Source organism: Brienomyrus brachyistius, unplaced genomic scaffold (assembly GCF_023856365.1).
Source record: "Brienomyrus brachyistius isolate T26 unplaced genomic scaffold, BBRACH_0.4 scaffold38, whole genome shotgun sequence".
Taxonomy (NCBI): Eukaryota; Metazoa; Chordata; class Actinopteri; order Osteoglossiformes; family Mormyridae; genus Brienomyrus; species Brienomyrus brachyistius.
Window position 1 is genome coordinate 3,659,635 of NW_026042313.1, and position 23,776 is coordinate 3,683,410.

The following is a 23,776-nucleotide window of genomic DNA, read 5'->3' on the forward strand; positions in this document are numbered from 1 at the left end:
GGCTCAGCTCTCTCTTCACCATGACAGACCGATGCAGCGCCCGCATGACTGCCGACGCCGCACCGATCCGCCTGTCGATCTCCCGCTCCATCGTTCCCCCACTCGTGAACAAGATCCCGAGATACTTAAACTCCTCCACTTGGGGGAGGACCCCATCCCCAACCCGGAGAGAGCACTCTACCCTTTTCCGGCTGAGAACCATGGTCTCGGATTTGGAGGTGCTGATTCTCATCCCAGCCGCTTCGCACTCGGCTGCGAACTGCTCCAGCGAGAGCTGAAGGTCATGGCTCGATGAGGCCAACAGAACCACATCATCTGCAAAAAGCAGAGACCTAATCCTGAGGTCACCGAACCGGACGCCCTCAACGCCCTGGCTGCGCCTAGAAATTCTGTCCATAAAAACTATGAACAGAATCGGTGACAAAGGGCAGCCCTGACGGAGTCCAACCCTCACCGGGAACGAGTCCGACTTATTGCCGCCCATGCGGACCAAACTCTGGCACCGGTCATACAGGGACCGAACCGCCCTTAAAAGGGAGCCCGGTACCCCATACTCCCGGAGCACTCCCCACAGGACCCCACGAGGGACACGGTCGAATGCCTTTTCCAAGTCCACAAAACACATGTAGACTGGTCGGGCAAACTCCCATGAACCCTCCAGAACCCTGCTGAGAGTATAGAGCTGGTCCACTGTTCCACGGCCAGGGCGAAAACCACACTGCTCCTCCTGAATCCGAGGTTCGACAATCCGGCGGACCCTCCTTTCCAGGACCCCCGAATAGACCTTACCAGGGAGGCTGAGGAGTGTGATCCCCCTGTAGTTGGAGCACACCCTCCGGTCCCCCTTCTTAAAGAGGGGGACCACCACCCCGGTCTGCCAGTCCAGAGGTACTGCCCCCGATGTCCACGCGATGCTGCAGATGCGTGTCAACCAGGACAGCCCCGCAGCATCCAGAGCCTTGAGGAACTCTGGGCGAATCTCGTCCACCCCCGGGGCCCGGCCACCGAGGAGCTTTTTCACCACCTCAGCGACCTCCACCCCCGAGATAGGCGAGTCCACCCCCAAGTCCCCACACTCTGCTTCCATATTGGAAGGCGTGTCGGTGGGATTGAGGAGGTCTTCGAAGTACTCCCTCCACCGACCCAAAACGTCCCGAGCTGAGGTCAGCAGCGCACCATCCCCACCATAAATAGTGTTGATGCTGCACCGCTTTCCCGCCCGGAGCCGCCGGATGGTGGACCAGAATCTCCTCGAAGCCGTCCGGAAGTCGTTCTCCATGGCCTCACCAAACTCCTCCCACACCCGAGTTTTTGCCTCAGCGACCGCCAAAGCCGCATTCCGCTTGGCCTGCCGGTAGCCGTCAGCTGCGTCTGGAGTCCCACAGGCCAGAAAGGCCCGATAAGACTCCTTCTTCAGCTTGACGGCATCCCTTACCACCGGTGTCCACCAGCGGGTTCGGGGATTACCGCCGCGACAGGCACCGACCACCTTGCGGCCGCAGCTCCGGTCAGCCGCCTCCACAATGGAGGCACGGAACATGGCCCATTCGGACTCAATGTCCCCCGCCTCCCCCGGGATATGGGAGAAGTTCTGCTGGAGGTAGGAGTTGAAACTCTCCCTGACAGGGGATTCCGCCAGACGTTCCCAGCAGACCCTCACTATACGCTTGGGCCTGCCAGGCCTGGCCGGCTTCCTCCCCCACCAGCGGAGCCAACCCACCACCAGGTAGTGATCGGTTGACAGCTCCGCCCCTCTCTTCACCCGAGTGTCCAAAACATGCGGCCGCAAGTCCGACGACACGACTACAAAGTCGATCATCGAACTGCGGCCTAGGGTGTCCTGGTGCCAAGTGCACATATGGACACCCTTATGCTTGAACATGGTGTTCATTATGGACAGTCCGTGACGAGCACAGAAGTCCAATAACAAAACACCGCTCGGGTTCAGATCGGGGGGGCCGTTCCTCCCAATCACGCCCTTCCAGGTCTCACTGTCGCTGCCCACGTGAGCATTGAAGTCCCCCAGCAGAACAAGGGAGTCCCCAGGAGGAGCGCTCTCAAACACCCCTTCCAAGGACTCCAAAAAGGGTGGGTATTCCGAACTGCTGTTTGGCGCATAAGCGCAAACAACAGTCAGGACCCGTCCCCCCACCCGAAGGCGGAGGGAGGCTACCCTCTCGTCCACTGCGGTAAACCCCAATGTACAGGCGCCCAGCCTGGGGGCAATAAGTATGCCCACGCCCGCTCGGCGCCTCTCCCCGTGGGCAACTCCAGAGTGGAAAAGGGTCCAACCCCCCTCAAGGAGACTGGTTCCAGAGCCCAAGCCGTGCGTCGAGGTGAGTCCGACTATATCTAGCCGGAACTTCACAACCTCGCGCACCAGCTCAGGCTCTTTCCCCATCAGAGAGGTGACATTCCATGTCCCTAGAGCTAGCTTCTGCAGCCGAGGATCGGACCGCCAAGGTCCCCGCCTTTGGCCGCCGCCCAGATCACTTCGCACCCGACCCCTTTGGCCCCTCCCATGGGTGGTGAGCCCATTGGAGGGGGGACCCACGTGCCTTGTTCGGGCTGCGCCCGACCAGGCCCCATGGGTGTAGGCCTGGCCGCCAGGCGCTCGCCATCGAGCCCCACCCCCAGGCCTGGCTCCAGGGGGGGGCCCCGGTGACCCGCGTCCGGGCAAGGGAAACCGTGAATCCAGGATTTTTCTCATCATAAAGGGTTTTTGAGCCGTGCTTCGTCTGGTTCCTCACCCAGGACCTGTTTGCCTTGGGTGACCCTACCAGGGGCATAAAGCCCCAGACAACATAGCTCCTGGGATCATTGTAACACGCAAACCCCTCCACCACGATAAGGTGTCGGCTCCAGGAGGGGAGTAACACAATAAAAACTAGTAATAACTTCTTCTGTTTTCTAAAGCGTTACTGATATCTAGTTGGATGGCTAGATGAACACCGCTTCAGTTCCCAAACTTCTCCCCAGCGGCACCTCAGCCGTTCCATGATTTTGTTAAATTTCACCAACAGCTCAATTAAATAATTAATTATACTGGTTTAAAAAGTCAGTGACAGATTGACTAGCTGTACTGTATGAGGTGTGCTAGTGGCCAAGTCAAAAAATACATGGCTGCACTGGATGGTCGTTACAAATACTAGGATGATTTTAGCAGAGGTTCTGAAATGGCTAAGCTGACACACTTTGACAGGCATAATGTAGCTGAAGTTCAGCCTGTAGCTGAAGACCCTGCCCCACTGCAGAAGTTCAAGGGAATTCTGCTTTTCCTTCTCCATCACTTCCTGGATGGCCTCTTTCGAAGACCTCTTCATGCACACCCTAGCCAGATGCACTGAGAGGCTTGGCTGTGTCTTCTTGCACACGGGGCAGAGCAGGAAATGCCTGCTTGAAGCACTGGGGATAAAATAAAATTAAAAAAAGTCATAAATAAAGATTAGATTTGATTCATTACTTTTAGTTGAATAAAGAAACAGTCCAGTCATCATCAACACTGTTCGTTTCACAGTGGTTTGGATAAATAACATTTGCATATCCTGATGGCTCCTAGACTGAGTAAAGTACATAATCACAGCTATTGAAACATGTTAACTAATTACTTACATTTATATTAAAATAAAATTTAATTAATTAAATTAAACTTAAGCTGCTTCAAAATATTATTTTAGGTTTGTAATGTACATAATCATAGCTACTGAAACATGTTGACTAATTACTTACATTTATATTAAAATAAAATTTAATTAATTAAATTAAACTTAAGTTGCTTCAAAATATTGTTTTAGTTTTGTAATGGATGCAATTTAAGTTTTAACAATAGCAGTCAGTGGTCAGAGACTTTTGCACAGTGTCAGTAAAGTAGAACAAGTTTATCCACAATTTCTACAGATTCTAATGAAATGAACAGTCCATTATTGGGATGGCTGAGGTCCTTCACGATCTTCTTGGCCTTGGTCCAGCACCGCCTGCTGTAGATTGAGTGCAGGTCAGGGAGCTCGGTGCAGATGGTGCGCTCAGCTGATCGCACAACCCTCTGTAGAGCTCGTCTGTCCTGCATGGTGCTGTTCCCGAACCAGGTTTCCTCCCAGAGTACGTGCAGATCAGTTGCATTGGGGAGTCCATACTGTGATGCTGAGTGAGTGTAGTAGGAGTTTGAGAGATGAAACTCCTGATGATTTACTCCCTCGGCTAACTAACCAGAACAGGATCATACCAATACCAAAATTATAAGTTTATAAATGTTTTTCACTACCCTGATTCATTCAGTTATTTCTGTTTGTTAATTCCACCCCCCAAGCAAATACATAAACAAACAAACAAACAAATATTGAGGGGGGATGTGTCAGAGGTGATAGAATCAGTGGATGAATCTAAAAAAAAAAGTCATGATTTTTTTCTCTCCAAAACATAATGCACAAAAGTTAGGTAAGACATTGACATGTTATGACAGTAGCATGATGCAGAGGAACAAACAGAAGGAAATATCAAACTAAACCTGAGTCAACTAGGACTAATTACACTAAATTAAGTGGAACACACAAAATACCTAAAACCACTTAATAAACAAACAACAAATATTGCATTAGATAAACTATACTGATGCCTGAGAGAAGTTGTTGTGCAAGCTGCAGCAAGTACGTAAGGCACAGGTGCAGAGACACTACATATAGTGCAAACTAATTTAAAAGTATACAGTACACACAATGATTCCTGAAAAATCAAAATACCGTGGAATACTAATGAAATACTTATCAGGATGATGATGATGATGATGATGATGATGATGATAGAAATAATAAAGAATTAGTTTAAGGTATTATGCAATTGACATGTACAATTAAAAAAGAAATTGCACCAGACATTTCCTGTGGCAAAGAAGGGTTGCTTTGTGGCATGTCGCCGACAGGATGTCATGGGCAGGAGGGTAGGCAGGCAGGGCAGCACAGGCAGAAGGGCTGGCGGGCAGCCAGAACTGTTTTGCCACTGCAGTTTGTTTTACAGTTTCATCTGCATTTGTTTCCCCAAGGTATAACAGCAGCTAATTTATGAACATGCTGCTTTTCAGAAAAGAAGTTTAATTTCCAGGAGCATGACCAGTGCACACATTTAGTGTTGACGGTTCTTTGTAAAATGGATGTCCTGTACTTTTATTGATCTGTCCGTCCGTCCATCCATCCATCCATCCATCCATTTTCTAACTACTTCTGATGAAGTTCCGGGTTATGGCGAATTGAACGTCTGACTCCGGTCAGCTGAGCAAAGTTGGTAACCTTGGTATTGTGTGTAGGAGATTCGGTATAACTATAATTTCGTTCTCCATTTACATGCCGGAAGTGTCTTTAAGTGTTATGTAGTTTTGCCTGAAACGCAAAAATAAAAGAAAGCAATTAGAGCTAACCAGTTGCTGCTGTAGTGATTGAAGAACTTTTGTCGGAAGTTGGATTCGAACCCACGCCTTACTTCAGAGAACAGAATACACCTTACTTCGGAAGGCTGTTTACGTTGAGTCGGGCGAATGAGACCACTCGGCCATGGGGCAGTTTCCAGTTAAGGCTGGCTCGCTGCGAAGAGTGGGTGAGTCCTAGTGTGCGTTAGAGCGGGGTAGCGATTTCAGTCAGAAATTTCAGGGTAATAGCGGCGAAAAAAATGGATCATATTGCCAATGTTGCTCAGAATCGCAGTAGCCTTCCGATGGTATGCGGTGCGTTGCGGTAGATTACTGTGACAAGAAAGCAAACTTTCATTATTACCATTCTGTTTATATTAAATTACAATCTTCCATATTAATCAAGGGATTGTAAAACTGAGAATATTTCAGCTCCAGTAGTTTATATTAAAGTTGCCCGAGTCACAACATGGTCTTTAAATGGCAAAGACAGACATAAATCAAATGTATATGAGCAGCAACATAACTTAGCATCCGGACCCCCCGCGACCCAATAGGATAAGCGGTTTGGAAAATGGATGGATGGATGGAAATGTGATGTGGTGGCGAAGTCGTGCAGAAGTTTTACAACTGCACTATCGATTTATCACTTTATTTAGAAATATAAATTCAGTTCTTATCATTTTTAAAAGTTACTTTCTTTCACATTTGAATTTCAAGGTGTCCCTCACAGTGACACTGAAGGGCGGGGCTACGGGGGGCGGAGGTGGGGGACGCGGTCAGAATGGTATGTTAACAACACTTTGGCTCCTCAAATTTCACCATCCTATGATTCTGCTGCGCGTCCTCGTGACCCAATTTTAATAGTTTTATTAATATATTTTTTTTAAATTTGCGAATACAAAAAATGTCGTCTTTACTGCAAAAAGTCATCCCTTATGTGTAATGTAATGCTTTTTTTTTACCACTAGATGTCGACATAGACCGTGGAAAGCCGGTCAAAGTAAGTGCGACACTTAGCGGCAATTACAATATTTATTGTTAAATCAATGTAAAAAAAAGTTAAATGTAATGACTTGTACTTTTTTATGAATTTGGATCTCTTTAGAGCAAACATATTCAAATGGTTTGCTTTTATAACGCTCCAAGTAACTGCGCAAGCCCCTCAAAGTGCTTTATGCCTCTCGCTTCCCATTCATTTCAATGGGCTTTCCCGACATTTGGGTAATTGTTTATTCCAAAGCCTCGAAAACACTCTGAACTGCAATTTGTCATGCAAAATGCATAATTTGTTGTATAAAATATGCTGACTTCTAAAAAACAATTTATTAAAAGAAAATAAAAAGGGCATGCCATTATATATTTGGTTGCTTTTTGCCACCGTTTGACCGTTTTCTGCTCAGTAACTGTGCCTGGTCCTTCCCTGCTGTAAAGCTATTTTTAGTACCTCTTGCTAGCTCACCATTTGGTCACTGACAAAAGATAAAAGAAGCCGACCACCCAGACAGGCAGGCGCCCAGAGTAATTACTGCCATAAAGCTATCACGTGTACGGGGAATGCAAAGAACGAAACTAAATGGATACAAACACCCCAGCCCATTTCAAAACAAAAACATTTCGCTGCTATTTTGCAACATTCTGGATATTTCAGAGCACAATGTTTACCTTCTATGTAAAGAGCTAAATGAGCATGAGCGCCGAAACCCCCTCCCCCGTTGTTCCCCCCAGTTCAGGAGTGGACGCTTCTGCTCAGAAGCTGCAAGGCTTTTGGCACAGCGTTTGGGGAAGCTCAGGGAAAGCAGCAGTCGAGCCCAGAGGACCCCCCCCGCGGGAGTGAATGCGTCTTTTCCGGTGCTACATTGCTTTTGCACGGTGAGAGCGTTTGGAAAGGCCCAGCTCGGCGAAAGCGGCAGCCGATCTCTTTACGGACCCGCCCCCGCTGGAGTGAGAGAGTCTTCCACGGTGCTGCAAGGGTTTTGCACGGTGCTAGCGTTTGGAGAGGCCCAGCTCGGCGAAATACTAGGTAAGTTGAATCCTAGGTCCTTAGGACTCTGAGCGTATTCACAGTGGGCTGTCTTTTCGGAGCCTGCTTTTTATTACAAGTTTAGCTGTTTATTACTAGCTATCATTCTTTCATACCTTTAGCCCCATCCCTTCTGCATTGCCATAGCGCTTTGGTTTCATATCTGATTAGTATTTAGTTGTTTTTTTTTTCATGGTAGTTGAATGCAGGCTCCGCTCCTAATCCCATTAAATTTGAATACTGGGTCATTAGGACCCAAAGAGAATCACGGGCGCCATTTTGATGACGTAAACTTTTTTTTTTTTTCGCCATTTTGGTATCCTGCCGTCCTGAGATATGCCCCGAAACACACAAAGTCAGCGCGCTGCAACTGAATCCCAACATGTTTTAAAAAAATGCTTCTAAACCGCAAATTAAACTGGGTGACGAGGACCCTGTAAGGTGCCAAAGGAGAGGAGACCTGCACATGTAAAGTCACTCTACCTCTGCTTCCAGCGAGACAAGAGCTCCAGATTCTGTTGAAGATTTCATCTTTTGTTGAACAACTTCTCAAGAATGGCTTCCAAGTTGTAAGTTATGATCAATTTATTATTTCATTTGAATCTGTAGAAATTGTGGATAAACTTGTTCTACTTTACTGACACTGTGCAAAAGTCTCTGACCACTGACTGCTATTGTTAAAACTTAAATTGCATCAATTACAAAACTAAAACAATATTTTGAAGCAACTTAAGTTTAATTTAATTAATTAAATTAATTAAAGGCGATTGGCTCAGCTGAGCAGTGCATCAGACAAGCCTCCAACATCCAGTCTCTGTTGAACAGGGTTGTGAAAGCAGATGTAGGTTTTCAGGATATATTTAATCTTTGTGATCACATTGCTGAAACTCAAGATGGCATTGGCAACCATCGCTTCAATTTAATTTCACTTGTCTTGCTTTCACAAGTTGAGAGAAGACCATGTGGCAAAAGTACATACTCTCCAACTACAGACCAGCAGTTTGAGGAAGAAACTGTGTAAAATAGTACTGTTATAAGGATACTAAATACTAGACACAGAGCCTCTGTCTTCCCACCCCCACGTCACAGGAAAGACACAGCTTCTGTACTGACACCAGTATATATTGCAGTTCATTGGCTATAGTTCTTGACAAATATATACAAGATGCCTGTGTGTATAGACCTGCCCTGTCTATAGTTATTTTTCCAAAAAGGAGGTAACTGGATGTTCATCTTTCATATTACCGTAAATGTAAAAAAAATAATAAAGTATTTTCCTTGTCTGGAAAATGTATTGTGTACAGTTCATTGACTATAGTTCTCTACAAGTCTATACAAATGCCCGTTGCTTTGGATAAAGGCGTCTGCTAAATGCTTAAATGCAGTAACGGTCCTAGCTGATGAGGCGCCCTAGGCGAGCATCAGCGCCGGCACCCCCCCCCCCCCCCCAGGTGTAGGGAAACTATAGCGGAACTAATGTTGCGTTTGGGTTTAGGTCTGGTCAGTTTTGCTGGTAACATTTTTGTTTTGCTCAGTTATAAGTGCAGCATTTGTTATGCGGCTGAGAAAGTGTTTTAAGTTATAACGTCAATATTCATGGATATTGGAGTTATTGTATGAGCTGCAGTCATAAGTTAATGGCGTGAGCAAGCTGTAGCCTATTTAGGTTTGTGTTTGGTTATTTTTAGGAAAATGCCTGTGTTTTTACTGATTCATTTTTTGATGTATGTGCTTTATTTTATCTAGTTCTCACGGCATGCTCGACCGGATAGATATGTGAATAAATGCCCGTGATCAGAGATCAACTTGTGTTCGTTATTGAGGGAGGTTACAAGGGGGGGCGGCTCATAGGAAAGTTACGTATCATCATCATCATCATCATCATTATTATTATTATTACTTAATAGGCTTTGCTAAGCAGGTAAATTCATGTGGGCTTGTTCTTTTCATATTAAGACGCATTAATACCAACTAGCTTTAAGAATAGTGGAATGTTACACTTTTTTCTTCCTCCGTTTGTGGCACCCCCTGGATGAATGGCGCCCTTAGCATTTGCCTATATTGCCAATGCCACGGGCCGGCCTGCATAAATGCATGAGTGGTAACGCAATGGGGCTTATCATGGAGATTACCAGGGTCTTTCAGCTAACATTGCTGGCCTTTTTTTGTTGTGTTTTGTATTTGCATTGTTCTGCATGTAGTAGGAGAGTAGTGTATGTTTATTTCGAATGGAAGAATGAAAAAATACCTATATGTGCATTACATTTTGAACATAAAAGTAGGCTGTGTTAAGAAAACCCGCTTCTCTGTCGATTTACTCGTGGCTCGGTCGTAAATACATGTCTGACATTTATAATGAACCAAGACAATAAAAATCGCTTCTCAAATTTGCCCATTTATGGTTCTTTATTTCTGAATGCCAGCTTGTCCCTGATAGACGTTCATTCATTTAAAAGGAGCTCTACCCCGTCCCAAGATGGCGGCTCTGTTGACGCATTCGCTCCCATAGACGGCTGTATTCAACGCGACAACCAGTGCTGCTGCCTTCTGCAGGTTGGCGAAGATGCGAAGGGAAACCGAGCATCAGATGAAGGTCCACTTGTTCTACCAGCAGCTCCTGAGGTATGGTGCTACTGTAGAGTAGCTGTTAGCCATCCATCACTCTCCATGTGCTCATCTACATCTCCATCCACTTCAGCGAATCTGTGTGGGGGCCACTGGACCTGCTCAGTCTGGTGGCAGCAAGCGTCTCGAACCCATCTGACACAATCTTCTGGAAGGCAGCCCTCTTGTTGCCAAGTGATCATGAAAGAGATGCCAGTGTTGCTAACCAGTAAGTGGGGGAACTGGGTGTCGTTCGGGGAGGGATTGGGTGTTAGTTGGGTTTAGAGGTCCTGGAGCTTACATTTGTGCCCCCCTCCCATCTCTGATGCAGGATTTTGACAGAATGGCTGGAGTCCAAATTCGGTAACTCGGAGAAGCAAGAACACAGGGAGATGGTCCCCAACGGACACATGCAAACCTTGAGCATCAGCAGCGGCCTGCGGAGCGTGGGGGAGCGCATGCACACAGTGCACGTGTGTGTGAAGGTGTGGCAGATAGGGGGGAACTTGCCGATGAATATCGACAGGCTTCATGCCCCTGTGTTGCATGTTCTGTCATTAATGTTAGTCTAGCATAGCTTAACATAGCCTAGCATAGTCTGGCACTATGTGATATTAGCAGGTCCTGTGGTAACACAGATGTTTGCGAAGGGTGCAAGTGCAGGAAGTGAGGCCATGTTTCTCACTGTGGGTCAGGTGGCCCGCGGGCCCCTCAGCGAGGAAGGCCAGTTGGCATTGGAGAAGCGGAAGGGGCTGATGGGCATGGGCGCCCTGCTGATGCTGCTGCCCTCGGCAGTCAGTCCCGGGGCTGATGAGGAAGACGGGGACATCTTCCTGTTATCCGCCCTGCTGCAGCTCCGGCAGATCCAGCAGGCTAATGCCTGGCCACAGGCCCTTCCTCTGGTGGTGGTGGTCCCAGGGCAGGCTGGGCACAGGGCCAGCGATGAACGGCTAGAGGAAGGTGTGACACTAACCGTGTCTATGACAACAGGTGTCGCGTGGGATTCGCTTACTTTACTTATAGCATTTCTCTTGAGGCTATGTTTACGTATGCAGAGCTAATACAGTTGGTTTGTTCCTCCTGTCTGACCATCGGTTTCCTTTCCCTGTAAGACCTGATGCTTCAGACACTCATTGAGGAAGGTTTGATTTCAGAGTACATGTTCGTCCATATCCCCGAGACCACGAACGAACCCCAAGGATCCGAGCAGGTGAGTGTGCATGTTGTCGCTGGCCTCGGTAAGATTGAACCATCCCATTGACCATCACCCCCGTCTCCCCGCAGATCCGCCATGCCGTCAGGTGGCTCGCTGCCCGCTCCACGGCACCAGCCCGGCTCGTCTCGCAGACGTTGGTGCAGGTTGTGGAGGCCGGGCTCTGCCGCGAGTTTGCTGGTAGGCTTCACCGTGATCGGAGGGACCGTGACATGGCGGGACTGCCCTCCCAGGGCCCTGCACCCGTCATCGGCCTCTACAACACTGTCCTGGCTTTCTTGGCTGGCCTTGTGTCGTCCCCGAGTCTGGCTGGCCTCTCCTGGCCCGTGGCAGAGTTCTCGGTGCTAGGGGGTGGTGACTGCCTACCACATCTGCTCTGGAACTCGGCTGAGCACCTGGAGTGGCTCCAGGGGGCAGTCCTGAGCCTGCGGCTGCCCGACTGGCCGCTGCCAGCCGTGGGGGGTATGTCCATGCCTCAGATTCGGAATTCGGACTTCTTGCTAAGTGGCTGCTTCTTAGTCTGTTTCCTTAAATTTCTGCTGCTGCCACCGCTCCCCCCACCCAGCTCCTTGGAGCCAGCTGGTTGCCTCCATCTTCCAGTACGTATCTCAAATCCCATGGTCCCGCCACAGCCAGCCACTCCTTATGTCCCAGTTGGAGAACCTTTTGGAGAGGCTGCGTCAGGACTGTGTGGGCCGAGGTGGGGGGCCGGACAAGGAGCCCACTTTCTGGGAGGTGCCCTGGGACGAAATTGTCATGCTCTGTGTAGAGCACCAACTCCGGGACTGGAACCCTCCTGGGTGCCCCGTGAGTGAAGGTGAGGGGGGTGGGGTGGGTCTGACGTTTGGGGGGGCCTACTGGGGATGCCATGCAGGTGTGAACCTATCCCACCATCTTCAGATGTCATCAGTGACGACGGAGAAATCTCGGTGTATTTCCTGAGCGATGGGCTGCAGGGCTTCATACCGCCGTCCTGCTGGGTGGATGCCGTAAAGCAGACGCACAGGGACAAGCAGCAGGGGAAGGCAGGGTAAGAGCCAGCCAGCCATGTAAATCTAACACATTCCAGATAGACTGTTAACAGTGACCTGCAGATTTAATGAATATTATTTACTATTAAATGGAAGAAGAGGGAAAGCCATCAGCTTCCAGTCTTGCTCATATCCCCAAGAGTGGTGTACAATACTGGCTTCTTATCCAAAGTCTCTGCCATTGCAGGTGTCACCAGAGCATGTGGCCTCATCCTCGACTGGCCAGGCCACGTCTTCAACAGAAGCTGTTTCACAGCATGGTTGAGGACCCTGAGTCCGGATCCGGTGTTGCCCCTGTTTTGGATGCTGCCTCCAGCCCCCAGGACCTCCTGGCTCGCATTGAGGAGGAGAAAGAACAGAGCCGCAGGTCTGACAGAGAACAGACATGCTACACACGTGTACTCTCTCATGTGAGTTGTGGCATAAACATTGAGCCATTTCCTGTTTGACTTGGATCTGCAGGTTCGAGGACCAGCTGCGTACCTGGCTTGACGTCGAGTCCCTGGGCCCTTCCTCTTCCTCCTCACCACTTTTCTTGCCTTCTTCGTTACTGTCTGTACCGGAGATCGTAGTGCCCTCCCCAAAGATGGCTGCCCCACCTGCACTTGCCCTGGTATTGACCCTGTGCCTACACAGTTGCTCACATTTTAAGACCCCAAGTACCCTGTGCTCATCAGTTGAGACTGTTTCTGTGCCCATTTTTGTAGCAGAAGGAGCGCAGTGTCCGCAGTGACCAGGCCAGGGGAGCTGCCAGTTTGTATATTTCCGCAGATGTGACACAGGCGCGGATATAATCTCCCAGGCCGAAGGACGCCGAAATCTACCGCGCTGTAAGAACTCTGTTTCGACTTTTGAAGGCCGTATTTTTGGGCTTTTTACACAATGAATCCGTCTGGGCTTTTTGGCAGAACACAAGGCGGAGCGTTTCAGTCTCCGCGCGCCCCGACCTCGGGGCTCTTTTCCTTCGGCCAGCAGAACGCCCCTTTCGTGCAGCCGCCTGCCCTCGGCCAGGGCACCGGCCAGACCTCGCTCTTCAGTACATCGTCTGCCTTCGGCCAGACCGGATCCCTTTTCGGGCAGCCTGGCGGGACGGCGTCTGGACAGGCCCCGACCTTCGGCATGCCCGGTTCTGGGAGTCAGACCCCGTCGTTTGTACAGAGCGACACCAGGTTCGGCCCGCCGCCCTCCTTCGGGCAGCCGGCCGGGGTCGGTCAGAGCTCTGTCTTTAACCAGAACTCGGCTTTTCCCCAGACCTCTGCCTTCGTTCCAGCCCATCCAGCACCACCGCTACCAGTATGGACAGCAGTGGGCCTGCTCCTGCTGCCTCTGAGTTCCTTTCTGGAGCATTAGGTTTTAGCTTCTCACAGCCCATCGCAGTGTCCAGCAGCATCCTCCCCACCAAAGATGCACATCCCAGCACCACCCAGGAGTTCAGCTTCTCGAAACCAGCAGCACCCTCCGTTGGTGCTGGCAGTGGCCTGGGTGGGGGGACCTCCCAGGCCGCCTCTGTCTCCAGGTACTCTGCCTCTAGCCTCCATGAGCCCCGGCCACTGTTTGGTGCTGTCAGCTTTGGTCCGCTAAAACCCAAGACTGACGCTGGGGTTGTGTCTGGTGAGGTCCGTGGGGGGGGGGGGCGATGAGGGGGAGAATGCAGGGGAGGCAGCGGCTAAGGGTACCAAGCGGAAGGAGGAGATGGTGGAGCATTTATCAGAGGAGCCCCAAGTTGGTGCTGACTCCGCCCCCAGGCACCCTCCCAAGAGGCCCCTGGTCCGGGGCCGGGGGCCTGTCAGCAGCATCTTTCGCAGTGCCTTGACCAGCATCCTGAAGACACCGGCCCTACAGACCCGGCGAGAGCCGAAGAGGAGTGAGGAGCCACAGCCAGACTGGGGGGAGGCGGAGCACCAGGGTTCGATGGCACCGACCACCAGCCACTCACCCTCAACGCCGCCAAGGTCACAGGCCCCAACCCGGGAGGTCCTTGAGAGGGCGGAGGAGTTGGGTGAGTACTCCCAGGAAGAAGCACATTGGGTTCGAAGCCAAGTATAGTCTGAAAAACTGAACTCTGTGACACTTGCCACAGATCCCGAAACTGAGGCAGCATCAACAGTGAGACGTGCCCGCCGCCTGGACAGCACAGACAGCCTGGGGGGGATGTCACCCTCCGAAGCCATGGTGCTCCAATGCAAGAACATTCCAGCCAGTCTTAACAGCAAGGACATCCTGGGGGAACATTTCCGCCAGTTCGGACGTGTGCAGCGGATCTTCTGCAGGCCCCAGAAGAACCTGGCCATAGTGCACTTCCACGACCATGTGAGCAATGGCTTTGCACACCTTTGGGGGGGGGGCTTGGTCGCTGTACTCATTAGGCTGTGGTCTCGTCCATGATCTCCCGGGCTTTCCTCACTGACTTTTGGTATCTTTCAGGCTTCTGCTGCCAAAGCCAAGAAGAAGGGCAAACTGCTGCGCAGGCATGAGCTCACCATCTTCTGGCAGAGGAAGAAGCAGAGTCAGTGACTATTACGGTGCTCTCTATCTGTGCATCGAGCCAAGGCCAGGGCGGGGTCTTTGTGACTCGTTGCAGCCTTTCATTCCCATGTCAGCTGTTTCGATGAACTGGTTCTGTGTGTCTCTTAGGTCCAGGAGAGAAGGGCCAAAGGCCTCCAGATGACCCTGATCCTCAGAGCCAGGCAGGAGGCTTTGAGTCAGCCCCTGTCTGCAAAGCCCTCTCCAAATCCACCTCCGGCTGGTCCTCCAGCTCATCCCTATCCAGAGGGTAATCTTGTCTTTAAATCATTCTCTTACCGTAAGAGTAATTAACTCAATTTTACAATAAGATGGCCGGGTCTTTATTAAATTAAGTTAGGGAAGAAAATCACCTTTTTGAAACCCAATGCAAGTTCTTTAAAAAAAAAAAAAAAATCTGGATCACTCTGGTTTTTTATTATGTATACATTTTGTTTGTTTTTTTTCCAAGCAGCTTGAGTTATGTTAGGTCATCTGGTAATGAAACTCTTTACCTCAGGCTCGGATTCGTGACATTAAAGTCAAACTGAGTTCTTTGGCTGCTATGCCCCCTACTGGCCAGGTGTTCAAAGGAGCCCAGGTTTTGCCAGCTTTTAGAAGCTCTTCAGCCTTTGGTCTGTCCCTCTCAGGTCACCAGCCAAGAAACCCCTGGCGACAAAGGCCCTGCAGTTTGAGAGTGAGCCGCAGATGGAGCCCAGCCCAGACGGCCTCGAATCCGAACATCTAGCCAGCAGCCTCCCCTCTCCCCTCTTCCACCTGATTGGCCAGGTAGCTGAAACCGCAGAGGAGAAGTATCGTCTGCTAGAGCAGCGGGACAAGATCCTGCGACAGGGTAGGTCCCCCTAGGGTCACGTTGCTGAGCCACCCCCCCCTCCCACCCCAAAGTGAATCGCCAGCTGACACGGTCTCCTCTGGCACAGCTCGGCCCAAGAGGGCCGACCTGGATCTGTCCAAGGTGTTTGTGGGTACGTGTCCTGACATGTGTCCGGAGAAGGAGCGTTACATGAGGGAGACCCGGAACACACGGAGAAGGTATCACCACCCCTGCCCCTCTTTCCTAATGCTTCCCCCTCCCCGCCATGAATTGACAGACCACAGGCTGCAAATCACCCTCTGCACCCCACGCAGGTGGACCACACTGCTGCCATTAAGGAGTACAGCAGGTCCTCTGCTGACCAGGAGGAGCCCCTCCCCCATGAACTGCGGCCCCTTACTGTGCTGAACATGACCATGAACTACCTGGTTACCCAGGTCATGGACCAGGGTGAGGACAACTACCGTGACTGGTATGACTTTGTGTGGAACCGCACACGAGGTATCCGGAAGGTGAGCAACATTAGTCCGTGTCTCATTATTCCTGTGCCCTGCGGGCCTCGTCCTGATCCTTTTTCTGGGCCATCTGCAGGATATCACTCAGCAGCACCTGTGCGACCCGCTTACGGTGTCCCTTATTGAAAAGTGCGCCCGCTTCCACATCCACTGCGCACACCACCTGTGCCAGGAGCCCATGATGTCCTTTGATGCTAAGATCAACAATGAAAACCTGACCAAATGCCTGCAGAGCCTCAAGGAGATGTACCAGGACCTGGCCAGCAAGAACATCTACTGCCCTCATGAGGCAGAGTTTCGGCAGTACAGCGTGCTCCTGAAGCTCAATGATGGAGACATCCTCCGGTGGGTGGCTGGCCGGCAGTCGGTGTCCCGTGTCACCGTGGCACCTCTCCAGCTGACATTTCATTCCCTCCCTACCTGCAGGGAGGTGCAGCAATTCCGGGCGGAGCTCCGAAACTCTCCGGAGGTGAAGTTTGCCGTCCAGGCCTTTGCCGCTGTCAACAGCAACAACTTCGTGAGGTTCTTCAAGCTGGTCAAGGTGGCCTCGTATCTGGCTGGTTGCATCTTGCACCGCTACTTCGACCAGGTGGGGGAGCCGTTGCTCCGCTCCCTACATCCTCATCAGCCCCAATACCTCACTTACCTGGACCGCTCTGGTGCCCCCTACAGGTGCGCCGTGAGGCTCTGCGGGCCCTGAATGTGGCCTACAGCTCCCGTGGTTCCACCACATTCCCGGTCGAAGACCTGGTCCGGATGCTCATGTTCCAGAATGCCGGCGAGGCTTCGGACCTCGCGCTGCAGTATGGGCTCGCGGTCGATGCAGGGTAAGGCTGGGCTGTGCTTCGTTGTCCCTTTTGTGTTGGGGGCAGGGTGGCTTATCTCTGATGGGGGTGCTAATCTATGATGGGTGGTATATTTTATTGAAGCTCTGCCCTCCCCCTAGCATGGTGGAGCTAAGCCGGACAGCGTACCAGGAGCCTGAGATCCAGCCACGTCCAAAGCGCTCTGTGGCCATCGCAAGGAAGCGGGAGGTGCTGGTGGGCCAAGTGGTCAACGGCGCGCCACTGCCCAACCCACCCCAACACACACCCGTCAACAGCTTTGACAGCCGCAACAAGTACCGTGGGGATGGGCAGCCAGCGGAGGCAGGCAGTGTACCCAGGGCTGGTGCGTCTGCACTCCACCTTCCGCTAACTGTTACGCTTCGTCCACCTTCTGGCCTCTGATTGTAATTTTGTCATTTTTCCTGCCCACGCTGTAGCAGCCTCCCCTCAGAGGCCCCCCATTGAGCTGGATGCGCGGGCCCTCCAGCACCGATCCAAGATGCCGAGCGACCCAGCGGAGTCAGCTGGCCTCCCTGGTAGAGAGGAGAGTGGAGCACTTGGGGCATCTCCGTCGGAGGCACCACCAGTCGCCCCACCTACGCCTCCCCCACCGGAGCCCGTTTACACAGAGCAGGTGATAGATTGCTCATTGCTGCGTGTCAACCCAGTAGCAGTGTGTTGGTATTGCCATAGTAATGACAAATAACCCCCCCCCCCTTGCAGGACATCGCCACGGAGGTAGAGGCCATGCTGGAGGAGGTAGTGCAGGCCGAGGTGGCTGACGTGGCTGCCACCGGAGCCGAGTACATCTCTGCTGCACTCAGGTAGGAGCGTGAGCCAGATAGGGAGCAGTGGCCTCTAGAGGGTTGTCACACTCAACCAACACCAGTTTGGTGATGTGGATGGGTTGTTGCAGCATGTGCAACGGCCAGGTGGAGGCAGTGCTGAGTGAGGTGGTGGAGCAGATGCTGCGGGAGGTTTCTGCTGCCGAGATCCAGGCAGAGAGGGAGCATATCGCTGAGGAGAAGCGCAGGATGGAGGAAGCCAGGTAGGCCTCACCTGTCTGGGCTGGGGAGGAGGGGTGGGTGCATTTTGAGGGGATGTGCCATCTGATGGGCCTGTCTCTGTCAGGAGAAAGCAGGAACACGAGGAGCTCCTGGCCCGGCTCAGCAAGACACTGTGTGCCGAGATCACACAGGAGGTGCTGCGCGACTGCATCGTGGAGACTGCCTCAACAGAGATCAGGTACTGGTGAGCCAAGGGGGATCAGAGGTCATAGAGAGTGTTCAGATAACTGTATATAGGCTGAACGCATGCCCCTTCGTGCCAGGCGTGCCCAAGAAGAGCAGGCAGAATGTGTGGCTCGCAGCTCACAAGACGTGTGTGAGGTACTGCTGGAGGAGACGCTGTGTGGTGAGCTCACCCTGCTGGCCCAAGATGTCCTGGAAGCAGAGCTTCTGAGTATACGCAGGTTCATCAAAAGGTAAGGGGCAGTGGTAAGGGGACCAGATATTTTGCCCACATGCTCGCCGACAACCGGGCTTCACCCTGTGCATGTGTTGCAGGTGGCGTGATGTGGTGGCCGTGCGCAGGCAGCTGAAGCGACAGATGCGTGATTTTCCTGCTGCCCCTGGCTGTGTGGACCCCCGCTTCAGGCTGCAGGCCTTGGCCCCCAGTGCCCCCCCCTCACCCTGCCTGGACAGGCTGGCCCGGGGCGTGGTCAACCTGGGGCACGCTGGGGACCTCTCTGTTTCCTGCACCAGGTACATCTCTCTCACAGCATAATAATGCTGACATAATATTCATAATAGAGGTGCACCGATCCCACTTTTTCAGTGCCAATATAATCTTGATACCTGAACATAAGGTATTGGCTGATTATGAGTATGATCCAGGACCAAAGCTCTTTTTTTTTTTCCAAGCTAGTAAATACAAATGGAAAAGAAGTTTTAATTAGCCCACAAGAAACATACATAAGATACTGTTTCACCTCTTTTGTGCATCTTGTATTGAGCATTTTTGAGACATTTTGCAGTTGTTTGAATATCTTCACAAGTACACCCAAGTGGCATGCGTCACTTTTCACTGTGATAGCAGCACCTCGTATATCAAGCTATAGCGAGTGCGCAAAACAGCCCAAGCTGGCTTCCAAATCCATCGCTTTTTTTCATATTACTTGCATTGCCTTAATTGAGTGCACTATTAGTGGGATTTTCCACTGAATGTTACTTTGTTTTTACAAAGATCGCAAATCGCTGTGCTACTGGTTGTTTCAAGCATAAAATTCTTCCAGGTTTTAGACATGTTAGTTTGCTTCGCAAGCATGCAAGTTGCATTTGCTACCATCACCTGATCCTTCCACTACAAAGGACATGCACATGACGTCATAGCAGGGGAAGTCACTGCACTCACACACACTGAGTGTCAAAAAACCGAGGAAGCGTTAACGTTCAGCTTGAATGCCACAAAAAATAAAAAAGGGGGGAAAGCTGTTGTGCGATTTGATTGTACCACTCAGTATAAGAAGAAATAGACTGGCAATAACTAAATAATTATTGAACATGGATCGGTCACATGTGGCCGATGTCCGATCCGTCTGATTAGGTATCTTGAATATTGGATCGGGGCACCTCTGCTGAATTAGACAGTACTTCCCAAAATGACTTCCGTCCTGTCCGTTTATTTTGCTGGCCATTGATTTGCTGTAGTGTTAAGTGTACCGATGCTGACACTCTGCTGCCTTCTGCAGGTTGGCGAAGATGCGAAGGGAAACCGAGCATCAGATGAAGGTCCACTTGTTCTACCAGCAGCTCCTGAGGTATGGTGCTACTGTAGAGTAGCTGTTAGCCATCCATCACTCTCCATGTGCTCATCTACATCTCCATCCACTTCAGCGAATCTGTGTGGGGGCCACTGGACCTGCTCAGTCTGGTGGCAGCAAGCGTCTCGAACCCATCTGACACAATCTTCTGGAAGGCAGCCCTCTTGTTGCCAAGTGATCATGAAAGAGATGCCAGTGTTGCTAACCAGTAAGTGGGGGAACTGGGTGTCGTTCGGGGAGGGATTGGGTGTTAGTTGGGTTTAGAGGTCCTGGAGCTTACATTTATGCCCCCCTCCCATCTCTGATGCAGGATTTTGACAGAATGGCTGGAGTCCAAATTCGGTAACTCGGAGAAGCAAGAACACAGGGAGATGGTCCCCAACGGACACATGCAAACCTTGAGCATCAGCAGCGGCCTGCGGAGCGTGGGGGAGCGCATGCACACAGTGCACGTGTGTGTGAAGGTGTGGCAGATAGGGGGGAACTTGCCGATGAATATCGACAGGCTTCATGCCCCTGTGTTGCATGTTCTGTCATTAATGTTAGTCTAGCATAGCTTAACATAGCCTAGCATAGTCTGGCACTATGTGATATTAGCAGGTCCTGTGGTAACACAGATGTTTGCGAAGGGTGCAAGTGCAGGAAGTGAGGCCATGTTTCTCACTGTGGGTCAGGTGGCCCGCGGGCCCCTCAGCGAGGAAGGCCAGTTGGCATTGGAGAAGCGGAAGGGGCTGATGGGCATGGGCGCCCTGCTGATGCTGCTGCCCTTGGCAGTCAGTCCCGGGGCTGATGAGGAAGACGGGGACATCTTCCTGTTATCCGCCCTGCTGCAGCTCCGGCAGATCCAGCAGGCTAATGCCTGGCCACAGGCCCTTCCTCTGGTGGTGGTGGTCCCAGGGCAGGCTGGGCACAGGGCCAGCGATGAACGGCTAGAGGAAGGTGTGACACTAACCGTGTCTATGACAACAGGTGTCGCGTGGGATTCGCTTACTTTTACTTATAGCATTTCTCTTGAGGCTATGTTTACGTATGCAGAGCTAATACAGTTGGTTTGTTCCTCCTGTCTGACCGTCGGTTTCCTTTCCCTGTAAGACCTGATGCTTCAGACACTCATTGAGGAAGGTTTGATTTCAGAGTACATGTTCGTCCATATCCCCGAGACCACGAACGAACCCCAAGGATCCGAGCAGGTGAGTGTGCATGTTGTCGCTGGCCTCGGTAAGATTGAACCATCCCATTGACTATCACCCCCGTATCCCCGCAGATCCGCCATGCCGTCAGGTGGCTCGCTGCCCGCTCCACGGCACCAGCCCGGCTCGTCTCGCAGACGTTGGTGCAGGTTGTGGAGGCCGGGCTCTGCCGCGAGTTTGCTGGTAGGCTTCACCGTGATCGGAGGGACCGTGACATGGCGGGACTGCCCTCCCAGGGCCCTGCACCCGTCATCGGCCTCTACAACACTGTCCTGGCTTTCTTGGCTGGCCTTGTGTCGTCCCCGAGTCTGGCTGGCCTCTCCTGGCCCGTGGCAGAGTTCTCGGTGCCAGGGGGTGGTGACTGCCTACCACATCTGCTCTGGAACTCGGCTGAGCACCTGGAGTGGCTCCAGGGGGCAGTCCTGAGCCTGCGGCTGCCCGACTGGCCGCTGCCAGCCGTGGGGGGTATGTCCATGCCTCAGATTCGGAATTCGGATTTCTTGCTAAGTGGCTGCTTCTTAGTCTGTTTCCTTAAATTTCTGCTGCTGCCACCGCTCCCCCCACCCAGCTCCTTGGAGCCAGCTGGTTGCCTCCATCTTCCAGTACGTATCTCAAATCCCATGGTCCCGCCACAGCCAGCCACTCCTTATGTCCCAGTTGGAGAACCTTTTGGAGAGGCTGCGTCAGGACTGTGTGGGCCGAGGTGGGGGGCCGGACAAGGAGCCCACTTTCTGGGAGGTGCCCTGGGACGAAATTGTCATGCTCTGTGTAGAGCACCAACTCCTGGACTGGAACCCTCCTGGGTGCCCCGTGAGTGAAGGTGAGGGGGGTGGGGTGGGTCTGACGTTTGGGGGGGCCTACTGGGGATGCCATGCAGGTGTGAACCTATCCCACCATCTTCAGATGTCATCAGTGACGACGGAGAAATCCCGGTGTATTTCCTGAGCGATGGGCTGCAGGGCTTCATACCGCCGTCCTGCTGGGTGGATGCCGTAAAGCAGACGCACAGGGACAAGCAGCAGGGGAAGGCAGGGTAAGAGCCAGCCAGCCATGTAAATCTAACACATTCCAGATAGACTGTTAACAGTGACCTGCAGATTTAATGAATATTATTTACTATTAAATGGAAGAAGAGGGAAAGCCATCAGCTTCCAGTCTTGCTCATATCCCCAAGAGTGGTGTACAATACTGGCTTCTTATCCAAAGTCTCTGCCATTGCAGGTGTCACCAGAGCATGTGGCCTCATCCTCGAATGGCCAGGCCACGTCTTCAACAGAAGCTGTTTCACAGCATGGTTGAGGACCCTGAGTCCGGATCCGGTGTTGCCCCTGTTTTGGATGCTGCCTCCAGCCCCCAGGACCTCCTGGCTCGCATTGAGGAGGAGAAAGAACAGAGCCGCAGGTCTGACAGAGAACAGACATGCTACACACGTGTACTCTCTCATGTGAGTTGTGGCATAAACATTGAGCCATTTCCTGTTTGACTTGGATCTGCAGGTTCGAGGACCAGCTGCGTACCTGGCTTGACGTCGAGTCCCTGGGCCCTTCCTCTTCCTCCTCACCACTTTTCTTGCCTTCTTCGTTACTGTCTGTACCGGAGATCGTAGTGCCCTCCCCAAAGATGGCTGCCCCACCTGCACTTGCCCTGGTATTGACCCTGTGCTACACAGTTGCTCACATTTTAAGACCCCAAGTACCCTGTGCTCATCAGTTGAGACTGTTTCTGTGCCCATTTTTGTAGCAGAAGGAGCGCAGTGTCCTCAGTGACCAGGCCAGGGGAGCTGCCAGTTCTATGGCGAGGCGTCTACAGGAGCTGGAGCAGCTGATCTCTGCAAGCCGGGAGGAGGAGCTCGCATGTGAGCTGAAGCTAAGCTGCCTTCTGGACATTGTTGATGACTGAGTGTCATGTGACCCACCTGATGTCTGCCGTTGACTGCCACAAGTTGTCTCTCTTATGCCTGATTTCTGCAGTATATTTAGTTGTGTGGTACTTGTGCATATATTGCTTTGAAGAGTATGATGTACAGTAATTTACACAACATTGGGAGTGTTGTAACTGGGGGAAAAACATGTCATAGGAAATGGACAGTTTTTTAGGGTTTTTTTTTTGTGCAAATTTTAAATATTAAAATGTTATTGTATTTAGAAACCCATGGCTATTTCTTTGTTTTTTTTCCATCATGAAACTTTGTTTATTGTACTTTTAAATTGAATCACAATTTGCTGCAGAATCTTTAAAACCTGTGACGTTATTTGCCCATATTATACACTCATACGTGGGGTTGTTACTGCTGTTTCTTTAACCTTGTGTATTGTTGGTCAAAATTAACAATTTAGGTAATATCTGCATTGTACACCATTGCAAAAGTATGTCTTTTTTTAGATTCTTAAAGAAAGTTCATGTAATTGCTTAGTGAACTGCTGTGATCTTCAGTTCAGTCTGCCACTGAGTTCCTTTTATAAACTGGCTGGCTGGTTTTTAAGAAAATATGCCCGTGGATGCCCTACAGGTGGCAGCAGGGAGCCATCTGCATATGTACAGACAGTCTGCTGGTTAAGAATATTCGACTGACTTGATGTAGCTAAGATATTTTACATTTAAAAGCAGATGGCCATAGATCCTATCATACTAATTTAGTTTAAAACTATTTTTAATATCAAACATATGCATTACTTTATGATGCTCATGAAAACATCACCCTGCTTTATTCTTTCGTGGGCTTGAGGTACAGTACTGTATGCAGTTATTTTTAATATTACTGTACTATAATGTTCTGTAGTATTACTCTTCTCACACCAATAAATTTGACTTTAAGACTGA

At 51.0% G+C, this 23,776-nt stretch overlaps 2 protein-coding genes across 2 annotated transcripts; both read left to right on the forward strand.

The window, feature by feature from the left end:
- The first annotated feature begins 12,942 nt into the window (after positions 1–12,942).
- LOC125722450 (nuclear pore complex protein Nup214-like) lies at positions 12,943–13,889 on the forward strand. Its single transcript, XM_048998610.1, has 2 exons — positions 12,943–13,435; positions 13,518–13,889. The coding sequence occupies exons 1-2, from the start codon at positions 13,149–13,151 to the stop codon at positions 13,594–13,596; spliced, it is 366 nt and encodes a 121-aa protein (XP_048854567.1). The 5' UTR covers positions 12,943–13,148; the 3' UTR covers positions 13,597–13,889.
- Positions 13,890–19,703: 5,814 nt separating this feature from the next.
- Positions 19,704–23,776, forward strand: LOC125722445 (germinal-center associated nuclear protein-like). The gene is made up of 11 exons (XM_048998606.1): positions 19,704–19,763; positions 19,840–19,974; positions 20,077–20,230; positions 20,441–20,705; positions 20,859–20,956; positions 21,031–21,421; positions 21,525–21,776; positions 21,860–21,989; positions 22,178–22,357; positions 22,453–22,603; positions 22,697–23,776. The coding sequence occupies exons 1-11, from the start codon at positions 19,705–19,707 to the stop codon at positions 22,853–22,855; spliced, it is 1,974 nt and encodes a 657-aa protein (XP_048854563.1). The 5' UTR covers position 19,704; the 3' UTR covers positions 22,856–23,776.

What these genes read in the sequence shown, in the direction of transcription:
- LOC125722445 (XM_048998606.1), top strand. Translation starts at nt 19,705, where the DNA reads ATGCGAAGGGAAACCGAGCATCAGATGAAGGTCCACTTGTTCTACCAG. An exon ending in AACCCCAAGGATCCGAGCAG is followed by an intron (nt 20,957 to 21,030) that starts GTGAGTGTGCAT and finishes GTATCCCCGCAG; the next exon opens with ATCCGCCATGCCGTCAGGTG. An exon ending in AAGCAGCAGGGGAAGGCAGG is followed by an intron (nt 21,990 to 22,177) that starts GTAAGAGCCAGC and finishes CTGCCATTGCAG; the next exon opens with GTGTCACCAGAGCATGTGGC.
- LOC125722450 (XM_048998610.1), top strand. Translation starts at nt 13,149, where the DNA reads ATGAATCCGTCTGGGCTTTTTGGCAGAACACAAGGCGGAGCGTTTCAG. An exon ending in TTTGTACAGAGCGACACCAG is followed by an intron (nt 13,436 to 13,517) that starts GTTCGGCCCGCC and finishes GCTTTTCCCCAG; the next exon opens with ACCTCTGCCTTCGTTCCAGC.